This window comes from Petromyzon marinus, chromosome 4, assembly GCF_048934315.1.
Source record: "Petromyzon marinus isolate PM22_M1 ecotype Great Lakes invasive population chromosome 4, UKy_Petmar_22M1.pri1.0, whole genome shotgun sequence".
Lineage (NCBI taxonomy): Eukaryota > Metazoa > Chordata > Hyperoartia > Petromyzontiformes > Petromyzontidae > Petromyzon > Petromyzon marinus.
Genome location: NC_133670.1, coordinates 9,882,797 through 9,895,211, shown reverse-complemented (window position 1 = coordinate 9,895,211; position 12,415 = coordinate 9,882,797). Strand labels below are relative to the sequence as shown.

The window sequence follows — 12,415 nt, the reverse complement described above, 5'->3', positions numbered from 1 at the left end:
CGTACGCGATAGCTTTTGCAGCACTGCCCTCTGCTGCCCAGCACTTCAGCCCTGCAGCCTGTAACAACCAGCCGTGCATGTTGCTTAAGTCCATCAAAAGCACCATGCATGGCTTCGGGGTAGCGCGTTCGCTGCGTGTTGCAGAGGCTCACGGTTGGAATCCAGCAGCACCCCCCCCTGGTTAATGTGCCTTCTGTTTCTGTCACTGTGTCGGCGCCAGGCTTTAAGATTTGCCCAATATGAGAAAATCACAAGCAAAACTACCACATACTCCTGCTGCTGCGAAGAGTTGGCAGGACCCTCCTGATTCCTAAGAATATTTCCTGGGTGAACGAGCATTACAATACAAATATATATTTCAGGATCTAAACTACTGACCATTCCCGGTGATTTTGTATTCACCAGGGTCCAAAACATCCCGTGTTATAGCCTTGGTTTTCACACCTGATGATGACCGTTTGTGTTATGGTCGAAACGTCGTGAGAATTTTTATTGTTTTATATATATTTTATTGTTTCCCTTCAACGTGACTTTACCGAAAGAGCTAAGAATATGAATTACTGCAGTCACGAAAGCTTTAAATCAAAATTTAGCCTTAGACTGTTTGGCAAGTGCTGTTAGCAAACGCCTATAATTGCTGGTACGGCACACGAAGGGGTGGGTGGCGATGGTTACACATCGCACCGTATATTCATGAGTTCCAGACCATGTGACATATCCCATTCACATGTCCACTGAGATATGTTACGATGGGCCCTTCATTTCTCCTTAGCATCTCATGAAGCCACTGAGTGGATCGCCAAACGGGACATCTGTGAAAAAGAGCTTCATAGCTCATCGGATTCCTTCAACATAAATGCAAATTCTTAGACGTCCCATTAGGAGTTGTTGCCGTCATACGAAAGAATAATATGTACTCATTTGAGGCTGAGTCGGGGAGGCCAAGGATCGTTTGAGATAGGTATTGACGGTGAGAGGGAATCGAATTCGGGTCGCCCGGTTCATAGCACAGCGCGCTAACCACTGCACCACTGCTCCGATAGACGCTGCACACAACGCTTGGTGTGTGTGTGTGGTGTGCTGTACTACCACGTGTGGTGTGTGTGGTGTGTGTTGCGCTGTACTACCACGCGTGGTGTGTGGTGTGTGTGTGGTGTGTGTTGCGCTGTACTACCACGTGTGGTGTGTGTGTGTGGTGTGTGTGTTGCGCTGTACTACCACGTGGTGTGTGTGTGGTGTGTGTGTGGTGTGTGTGTGGTGTGTGTGGTGTGTGTGTTGCTCTGTACTACCACGTGTGTTGTGTGTGTGTGGTGTGTGTGTGGTGTGTGTGGTGTGTGTTGCGCTGTACTACCACGTGGTGTGTGTGTGTGTGGTGTGTGTGTGGTGTGTGTGTTGCGCTGTACTACCACGTGGTGTGTGTGGTGTGTGTGTGGTGTGTGTGTGTGTGTTGCGCTGTACTACCACGTGGTGTGTGTGTGTGGTGTGTGTGTGGTGTGTGTGTGGTGTGTGTGGTGTGTGTTGCGCTGTACTACCACGCGTGGCGCGCGTTGACCGATGCCGGCACGCACGTGGGGGGCGCCCTCGCAGGCACGCGCGGGGGGGGGCAAAGGAGATGCGAGTGGAGGGGCTTGTGCGAGGGGGTAGTGCGAGGGGGTTGGCTCGGGCGGCCTGGTGGTGGTGGTGGGAGTCGTGTGTAAATTGGACGTCTGAATAAGAAGAAGGCGCATGCGCCACCGCAACCCTCCCCAGTGAACAGGCGGAAACCAGCCCGGCTACAGCCCACGGGCCCACGTTGGGGCGCCACTACGCCTCCTCCTCCTCCTCCACCACCACCACTCCCCTCCTCCTCCACCACCACCACTCCCCTCCTCCTCCTCCTCCACCACCACCACTCCCCTCTCCCCTTCCTAATCCCTGCCCCTTCTTCATCCTGCCCTGCCCCCTCCCCCCACACACACACACAACCCACCCTTCCTCGAAGTCGTAATCATCATCTCTCCCTTCCTACCCCTCGTACCCCTCCACCACCCTACTTCACCAAACACCACCACCGCCGCCAACAGCGGCGTCGTCGTCGTCGTCAGCATCATCATCGTGGTCGTCGTCCACGCACGCTGTTGTCCGTGTGACCGGCAGAGAGTCTCTCTCCTTGGCTGCTCCGCACAGCAGAGACCCCCCGTGCACAGGAGGCAGGAGGGAGGAGACAGGAGGAGGCAAGAGGCAAGGAGGCGACAAGGAGGAGGCAGGAGGAGGCAAGGAGGAGGCAGGGAGGAGGGAGACAGGAGACAGGAGGCAAGGAGGAGGCAGGAGGGAGACAAGGAGGAGGCAGGAGGAGGCAGAAGGAGGCACGGACATGGCGCGCCAGGCGTTGCAAGCGCAGCTCAAGCTGGCCGAGAAGTTGAGCATCCTGAACGACCGTGGAGCGGGCATGCTCACGCGTCTGTACAACATCAAGAAGGCGAGTTCGCGTGTCTGTGTCACTGCATGTGTGTGTGTCTGTGTCACTGTGTGTGTCTGTGTGTGTGTCATTGCGTGTGTGTGTGTCTGTGTGTGTCACTGCGTGTGTGTGTGTCACTGCATGTGTGTGTGTCTGTGTCACTGCATGTGTGTGTGTGTCACTGCATATGTGTGTCACTGCGTGTGTGTGTCTGTGTCACTGCATGTGTGTGTGTCTGTGTCACTGTGTGTGTGTGTCTGTGTGTGTGTCACTGCATGTGTGTGTGTCCGTGTGTGTGTCACTGCGTGTGTGTGTGTCACTGCGTGTGTGTGTGTCACTGCATGTGTGTGTGTCACTGCATGTGTGTGTGTCACTGCATGTGTGTGTGTGTCACTGCATGTGTGTGTGTCACTGCGTGTGTGTGTGTCACTGCATGTGTGTGTGTGTCACTGTGTGTGTGTTACTGTGTGTGTCACTGCATGTGTGTGTGTGTCACTGCGTGTGTGTGTGTGTCACTGCGTGTGTGTGTCACTGCGTGTGTGTGTCACTGCGTGTGTGTGTCACTGCGTGTGTGTGTGTCACTGCGTGTGTGTGTGTCACTGCATGTGTGTGTGTGTGTCACTGCGTGTGTGTGTGTGTGTCACTGCATGTGTGTGTCACAGCGTGTGTGTGTGTGTGTCACTGCATGTGTGTGTCACAGCGTGTGTGTGTCTGTGTCACTGCGTGTGTGTGTGTGTCACTGCATGTGTGTGTGTGTCACTGCGTGTGTGTGTGTGTCTGTTACTGTGTGTGTGTGTGTGTGTCACAGCGTGTGTGTGTCTGTGTCACTGCGTGTGTGTGTCACTGCATGTGTGTGTCACTGCGTGTGTGTGTCTGTCACTGTGTGTATGTGTGTGTCACTGCATGTGTGTGTGTGTCACTGCGTGTGTGTGTGTCACTGCGTGTGTGTGTGTCTGTGTGTGTGTGTCACTGCGTGTGTGTCACTGCGTGTGTGTCTGTGTCACTGCGTGTGTGTGTGTCACTGTGTGTGTCTGTGTCACTGCGTGTGTGTGTCACTGCGTGTGTGTGTGTCTGTGTGTGTGTCACTGTGTGTGTGTCACTGCGTGTGTGTGTGTGTCACTGCGTGTGTGTGTGTGTCACTGCGTGTGTGTGTGCCGTGGAGAGCTGGCGACCCGAGTTCGAATCCCGCTCACGGTCGACACCCGGTGACGATTAATCTGAACCGGTCCTGGGCCTCTCTCTAGGTCGACTCGGCCTCAAATGAGTACCCGGTGCGGTGTTGTAAACATCGCCACCGTGGGGAGACAAAGGCGGCCGGGCGTGGTGTTGGCCACCCACCCCCTCGTGCGCCGTTGCCGGCCTTCATAGGTGCCGCTCGCTAACAGCACTTGCCCCAGCAGTCTGTTAAGGCTACACGGGTGGTCTTTGTCTTTGTGGCGGTGCTGAATCCCAGTGTTTTGAGCTTTCCATGTGGAGGCGTTATCAGGTCTCAGCGGCCACTATTAGTGGCGTCGACGTGACCACGGCGCTTGTGCCAGGCTAAGTGCTCCTTGACGCCACGTGAAGTGTGGACTGTTCGCTCCCGGCAGGAGGTCACCGGAGTGAGACCCCGACCCCCGAGGTTGCCGGTGGGTTCACCGAGATGACTGACATATGGGTTCACCGAGATGACTGACATATGGGTTCACCGAGATGACCGACCGACAGATGAGTCCACCGAGATGACCGACAGATGGGTTCACCGAGATGACCGACAGATGAGTTCACCGAGATGACTGACATATGAGTTCACCGAGATGACCGACAGATGAGTTCACCGAGATGACCGACAGATGGGTTCACCGAGATGACCGACAGATGGGTTCACCGAGATGACCGACCGACAGATGAGTTCACCGAGATGACCGACAGATGAGTCCACCGAGATGACCGACAGATGAGTTCACCGAGATGACCGACAGATGAGTTCACCGAGATGACCGACAGATGGGTTCACCGAGATGACCGACAGATGAGTTCACCGAGATGACTGACAGATGGGTTCACCGAGATGACCGACCGACAGATGAGTTCACCGAGATGACTGACAGATGAGTTCACCGAGATGACTGACAGATGGGTTCACCGAGATGACCGACAGATGAGTTCACCGAGATGACTGACAGATGAGTTCACCGAGATGACTGACAGATGGGTTCACCGAGATGACCGACAGATGAGTTCACCGAGATGACCGACAGATGAGTTCACCGAGATGACCGACAGATGGGTTCACCGAGATGACTGACAGATGAGTTCACCGAGATGACCGACAGATGCGCCACCTGCGCTGCCCACTGTGTTAACTACAGTTGTATCCGCTCGGCGCTCCCCACGTTGTCGTTATTGGAGGGCCACTGCACTTCCACCTGCCCCGGTAGCGTTCCTCACGAGCCTCGTCCACAAAGACAACCCATCATCAACCCGTACAGCACCTACGAAGAAGGCTCCGTCCACACGCACACGCGCGTACTCTAAACACCGCAGGTAGAATTCACACCACAACGAACGCTTTAAAAAAACGCACGGGCACTCTTAAACAAAAAAAACATTCGCACGTTACTGGAAGCAAACAGGCAAATCGTGCTCGTGGCGTGCACAGGCGACCGCGAAAATATCGACAACATCAGCGTCAGCACCCTCCCTCCTCCCGGATGAAGGAATCCCCGAGCCGTTAGCTGTTACATTCACACCATTGCGCGCACAAGATCTTAGCCAGGGGTTGTCACCTGCACACAAACAAGGTGGCATTGTACCAAATACCGAAAGCCGTCGATTGCTTTTACAGATACACTTTGTACGTACACGGGTGTATTCTTACACCAACACGCAGTTCGTGCATGCACATCCACGCATTAAGCGTATGGAGTAAATCATCTCGTTGGGAAATTAGACAATGATTGTATACCGGTCTGCGTTATTTGATTGTCTAATTAGGTAAGAATATTAAGGCATCTATTGTTGGTGATCAATGCCCCCATTCTTCACTGTAATTAAATACACCACCATTTAGCCGTTAACAGATTGTTGGGGGTAAATGCGGTTCGCGAGCATCTATTAGGCCGGAACAGCACGCGAGGGGGTGGGTGGGGTGGCTAGCATCACGCCAGGCCACCTTTGTATCTCCAAAGCTGATGTTTACATACAGCACCAGGTACCGATTTAAGACCCGAGAAGACCTCGGGGAGATCGAGAACCAGTTCATAAATTCGTCAGTGGTGTGGGCCGCGAGTGGGACTCGAACTCGTGTGGCCGGGTTCGTAGCGCAGTCCGATGACCTGACTACACTTTCACTCCCCACGGTGTTCACTGCGAAACCAAGACTCACTGTGGATCGCCTTCGTGAGACTGTTGTACGTGCGGTCTTGGTAAAAAAAAAACCCATTGTGGTTAAAGGCATACTTTATTTTATATTTTCTTCTCTGAAGAAATGGCTCATGGGCATGCACATGCTCGTTATTCATACCCTGCTCTAATCAACCCGGTAGTGCATCAGTGGGACTGAAAAGTGACAACCAACTGCCCTGTCATGTTCAAAGGCATGATGGATCGGAAAGAGGAATCAAATGTGGCCACAGTTTGGCTTTTGTCAGATTATAGCTGAACGTTCCGAAACGTATCCACAGTATATTTATTGAGTTTTTTTTATATATATACTGGCTGTCGTGTATTATGGCAAATTACAGTTCGTTGTAATCGCATGCAGTGCTTTCATCATTAAATTCATGCTTTGAAGTGTGTCGCGATTTTTGAAATTCTGCGTAATTTGTGTCATTTGTATCGCTAAGCCATGTAGGCTATGGGGCTTGCTGTGCATGCTGTTTTTAGGTACGCCGCAGTGATCTGTAAACGCCTATTGTTAACCATGCTCCTGTAAGCATGTTCGAGAAAAAAAAACATCTTTTGGGAATGTTCTGCGCATAATTAAATGCTTGCAGTCGGTGGAATGTTTGATCTAGTAGCCCCTATTTTAATCACCTGAACATGACTTTTTGAAAGCTACTGTATAGACCAGTATTGATTTCAGCATATTTCACGTAACGTCTTGCATCGTTTTTTTTATAGGATGATGACTATACAATGCCTCTGGGTACTTGTATCAAATCTTTCTTCACAATATGCAACAGGGATTCCTTTACCACACAATGGGTTAGCGCACTGCATCCTATAATTGAATTGCCATTTGACGCTTGGACATTTGTTTTATGCACAATGAAAACATACAGCAGCCTAGCGGTGAAGTGACCCACCCTGGCTGGAGGCAACAAGTTGAGGAATGTGGACCAGTGGCTTGGCGGTGCCAAAACGCTCTCTGCGTTTCTCATAGAGACAGACCCGGGGACAATGTTCAGGCCCCATAAGCTATGTGCGAGAAAGTTCAATGTCCGAGCACGTGCGCGTGATGGGGAATGCTTATCATCCCGAGGCGGTATTGGCCGTACGTGATTCCAAACAGAAGCCTGGCACTATACAAAGCTGGCTTTCTTGCAACATTCCAGCTGTTTTCTGTTTGTTTCATGCTTTGTATCACGTCGAGGCCACTCTCGCCCATGTGAGCTCTGCCCAATGCACCACAAATGTATGAAAGGAATAGATTACAAGTTGTCATCGTGATAATGGGCAGCTGCCAGTATGTTTGGTTTGGCTGCGTGACAGGATTTAAGGCAATCTGTGTTTGCATACTACAGGATATATGTTGATATTGTTTTTTGCAGTTGGTATAAATAATGTCTTTTTCTTATGCATGCATATATATCAAATGCACAAGGGAGTATGTTTGGGTATTTTAATTGCACTTAAAACCATGCTCGTGTGGTGATTTAAAGATTTGAGAGCCAGCATTTTGCCTAGTATTTATTTAGCCAATGATGCTTTAACATGCCAGCAAACTCCGCTGTCGACTTGTTTATGGGCCAAGCATTAGCAAGTGAAAATTGTCCAACAGTAGGTTAGATGTTGCTTTTACTGTACATGACACAGATTAGCAGATAATGTCTCCTTCACATATCTGTCTCTCCACAAAAATATACAAGTATTTTTTCATACATAACCCATCTGCCCCACCGCCTTCTGAGAATGCATCATAATCTAGCAGTTGAACTGCATTGATACAAGCAAGCCTGGATTTTCTGATGAAACTGAACGTCAAAACATGTCCAGTGTGCTTGTTCTATACTGAATCGGTGCCGCTGGAATCATGCATTGACAGGAAAGCCATGGGGCCGATGGGTGGAGCAAAAATACTTTATTTTATGTGAAAGGACAGGCATGTGATGGATCAACATTGTCGGCTCGTCAATTGTGTTACTTATATTCTAGAGAGACGCTAATGACTTTACTTGAACATGACATACCACTTAGGGCTGTTTCCTTTTGGTACTGTATGCGTGTTAATGGACTATTTGTGCGTAATACATATCCAGTAAAATAATTAAGTATGTTGTAATTAAAGTTGGAGGCTATTTATATTTGAGAAATCTCTTAACTACGACTGAACCGATGGCTTGATTATTGATATCAATTGAAATTAATTATTGTGCCCACACTGAAAGCTTTGAGTCACGTGTGTATGAATTGATATTTCAAGAAATTAATGACTGCTGAATTGAATTGCAACCCGAACTCATGACAAACTCTCAAAATGCAAGCAGCGAGGGGCATGTGAATCGTTCCACCCCTACTACCACCGCTACTACTCCTCACTGAGCAGAGCTATGCTTATGTGTTACTTGTTTCTAAAGGCATTACAAATTGTAAGTGATCAGGTAGAACTCAATCAAATTGTAAGTGCTAAATCACAATTTCATGACTAAATCATAGAGGAGTTTAAACTAGCACGTGCAAAATGCATTTATACTGTTGAGAGCCATGGTGCTGTTCTCGTTGTTGCTCTGTATGGATGTGTTTGTGACCCGTTAAGAGTACTTGGGCATAATCGAGGGGAAATGTTCATTTGAAAAATGTAGGCCCTTGGGACAAATATGTTAATATTTATTTTTTTAAAACACTCTACGATGTGCCCGACTGTGGAATGTGGACTTAAAGTTGACCTGCTCGGCTTAAGGCACTTGCTCCTGGAAACACAGCATGGGCTTCGATTCATGTTCATCATGCATGGATTGAAGAGCGTAAAGAATGATTACAAAAGACCACGGAATGAGTGAGAACAGCCTCCTCCCCCACAGCAGACAACTAGAGTACAGCGAAACTCCAAAAATCCACGGTGATATGGGGATGGGTTTTCGCGTATCCTACAATTTGTGACAGAACATGGAAAAAAATATATTAAAACGGGGGTAATAAATTATGCCTTTCGTGAATTATATGAATTGTTAGCTGCAAAACTTCAAATATGTTGTATGTTACAGGAGTTGCACGGCATGCGATGAAACACTACAAAAATGCGTGAAATTTTTTCCCACAGAGGTGTGATTTTCAAGCATTTTGTGGTGGTACGTGCCTTGAAGTCCAAGCTAGAGAATGAGTGAAACATGGCTTTGTTCAAATCTCATTGTGGCTACACGTACTTCGAGTACCACCGTTTCACACTGACAGACATTCAGGCACGGAGGCAGAGAGACAGATGGCAGAAAAGACAAAACATGGAGAGATGGGGAGAAATGGAGCAACAAAAATTTGTGCCTAAAAAGGAAAACGTTTTCAATCAGTGTTTTATTTGCTTCGTATGAAGACATTATGAAACGCAATATGGATTGTTATATTGCTGAATTGGAGAACCCTTAAGGTATCTCTATATCCGTGTGTGTCTCTGTGTCTCTTTCTGTATCTCCCTGTGTCTATCTCTGTCTGTCTCTCTGCATCTCCGTTTGTCTCCCTATCTCCATGTGTGTCTCTTATCTCCATCTGTCTCTCGCATATTTTGTGAGTTTCGTCCCCGTAAATTCTGGAAGTTTCTGCAAACCATGGGGGGCATCGCAAGTTTTAGGATTTGTGGATTTCTGGAGGACAGATATGTGGACCTCACTGTACATCACTTCTTCGATGTGTGCAATTGTGCAAGCCTATTTCCCATAAATAAATGTAACACAGTGCATCACCTACAAATATACAATTACATATTGAATAGCTTCTTCATTTAGGAATTAACTGAAACAAAATGTACGGCACAGATTCATGAAAACGTGAATAAATTCATCTTGTTTGGTTCTTTCGGTAAAGTCACGTAGAATGAGAATAAAATAATAAAATAAATTCAACCATCCTTTAGCCCGTTGACCAATGGAATGCCCGGCTGTTTAGGCAAATTGAGCTTGCTATTTTTAAAGGTAAGTCAGGGTGAGGAATTATTGAGAGCTCGAGATGAATAGAATTTGGTTTGTGTGGCTCTCGCGGTTGCTCGCTGAAGGATTTTCTCCCGAGGCATCTCTCCACTTCGGTTTTGTGAGTGGATTGTGGGCTATGAATTCTAAGTAGCTCTAAGACTATCTTTGACAGGTGACATTATCCAGGCTCAAACAATCTGTTCAACCTCCAGCTTCGTGGGTGCATGGCATGGGAATGTTGCATATCTGTAGGGAGACTTGATTTATGTTATTCAGTCACATTAACTGGTGTAATTGGAAATGATTTGACTTTTTTGTAATTGTGATTATAATTGATTGTACGTTTTACAGTAATTAATCAATTAATTTGACATTGCTGTAATTGTATTTCCAAATGTTATCGTAACTTAACCTCACATTCTTTCGGGTGTAGGCATGTTTTATTTGTTCGGTTATTAAAAACATGAGAATCTGATCGAGTAATTGGCTGGATTGAGTAATAATAATTAGATGAATCGAGAATTTAATTGAATCTCATCAGATCGATATTGCATCTTTTACATATTCATTTTAAGTTAACTTTGAGGGTCAGGAATATTACCTGCCATGAGTTTTTTGTCCTTCCCCCGCACCGCCGATTAGCACCCGTTGGCTAGGTACGGTGCGAAAGAAGTTCAACATAAATATATACATGACATGAATTTGAAACATGAACTCTGACAACAAATATAGAACAAATGCTGAAAAATATGCAAAGAAGCATTCAGAGATGCATGCTTGGTATTGCACTTAGGGGAGGCCTAAATCCAGCAGTGGATAGTAGTTGGCTGCTGCTGATGATTTATGATGATATTAGTCAATTACCTAACCGTCCATAATATATAATGCAGTGATGTCCTTGCAGTCATCAGTCATCATGCTTCAGTGACAGAGTGTTCTGTTCAAATGTACCAGCACAAGACTGAGAGGCACTTTACACCTTCGTCACTTAGCTCCATCCATTTTCGACGTAATGTTAACACAGCTCTATTTTCATAAATTCAAACGTATTCATTTGTATGGAACCAGGCCCCATGAATACAAATCGGCCATCATCAGTGTTTCACATTTTGCTCTGTACTGTATGTTCATAATGGTTCCACACAATGAGTTGGAAGGCAAATGGTGTCACTCCTAACATCCTAAATAATCTGAATAACGCTTTGCTGCAATGTCTGGCAAGCTCCTCATCCAAGCCTTCTTTCGAAGGTGATTTTCAGTACCCTGTGCCCTTTGGATGTCTTTTCCTGGAACAATATTTGTTCTCCAATGCCATTAAATCAATGCTGAGAAAAATGTATACTATAAATTATGAATGGGAGTTGGTGCAAAAAATACAGAACTCATAAGTAATGTATGTGTGTGAGATGCATACTACGATAATTAATACTGTATGTTTAATCACCCTTCTGTCCTGGTTTTGCACAAATAAAGGTGGGTGATGTTCATATGTTATTGATGAAAGGCTTACTGAGCCCCAATACTCTTTTTAGGAGGATCTTGCATTGCTATGTTTGATCCGTTTATATTTGACAGGTGTGTTTTTATTGGTAATGATATATAGTATGTAAACTATTACAGTCATAGTAATGGACACAGTTGAATTAATATTTGGCACATTTTCTATGGCATTGATTATATTATATTAAATTTTCACAGAAATGATAATGTTGCTCATGAACTTCATAGAGACAAATTGATTTTCATAATTCAAGTAAAAACATTCTTGATATTATATGGCGGAGTGCCCATTTGCCAGAGAACTGCATTACAGTTAAGTGTAATTTTCCAAAAAATAGAAATTGATGTCATTGGTAAAATGCATATCAAAATATTCTTCCTAGACATCATGGTTAGTGATATAATAATGACTAGTAATGGAATATTCCTTTAAATATTTTAACATGTTCATTAACATGTAGCAAGATTAACATAATGCCTGCCAAAAGGAGGCTGGTTGGCTCAGGGACCAGAGCACTCAGCTTGCACTGCTTAAAATCCGGAGTTTTAATCTGAGCAGCCACATGTAATTAAACTGGGTTCCACAGTGTAGTGAATTGACATTGTCAGCCCGTGCCACCAATTACTGCAAACAAAAATGTATTACATTCTTTTTTTGTGCTTAATTTAGCAAAATAATTAAGTATTCCGCTTTAATTTCTCGTGACACATACCTGTATAGCAGGGCACATGGGAAAGTGCAGTGCCCCTTGAATGTATATGTGGTCACTTGAAGAGATCTCAGAAGCAGTTCTGTGACATCTCCTTCTTTTCACAAATACAGGGTGATGAACTACACTGAGATTTCAGAATGTTGTCCAAGAGTTCCTAAGAGAAGCAAGATAATATTTTTTTTTATAAAGTTAGGGAAGACAATCACCAAACCACTGCTACAATGTAAAATTTGCAGGTCTTCTGAAGACCAGATATGGTATATGTCGATATACAGAAGGTGTACTATAGTGTTCTGCTAAATACAGTAGAATTCTGATAATATAATCTGTGCTACAACAATCCGCGAATCCTACAATTCGTGGCTCCCTCTCACGGTCCGTGGCAACTCCTGTAATCCTCAATGGTGGAGATCCTGAATCTGCATTTCTGCCACGTATTTTTG

The 12,415-nt window shown here is 46.1% G+C and overlaps 1 protein-coding gene across 1 annotated transcript in view; it reads left to right on the top strand.

Moving 5' to 3' along the window:
• The first annotated feature begins 1,862 nt into the window (after positions 1-1,862).
• Positions 1,863-12,415, top strand: part of LOC116938752 (nck-associated protein 1) — a 130,165-nt gene continuing 119,612 nt past the window's right edge. The window contains exon 1 of the mRNA XM_032946334.2: positions 1,863-2,458. Within this exon, the coding sequence (XP_032802225.1) occupies positions 2,354-2,458 (105 nt within the window). The 5' untranslated portion in view covers positions 1,863-2,353. The remainder of the gene's footprint in view (positions 2,459-12,415) is intronic.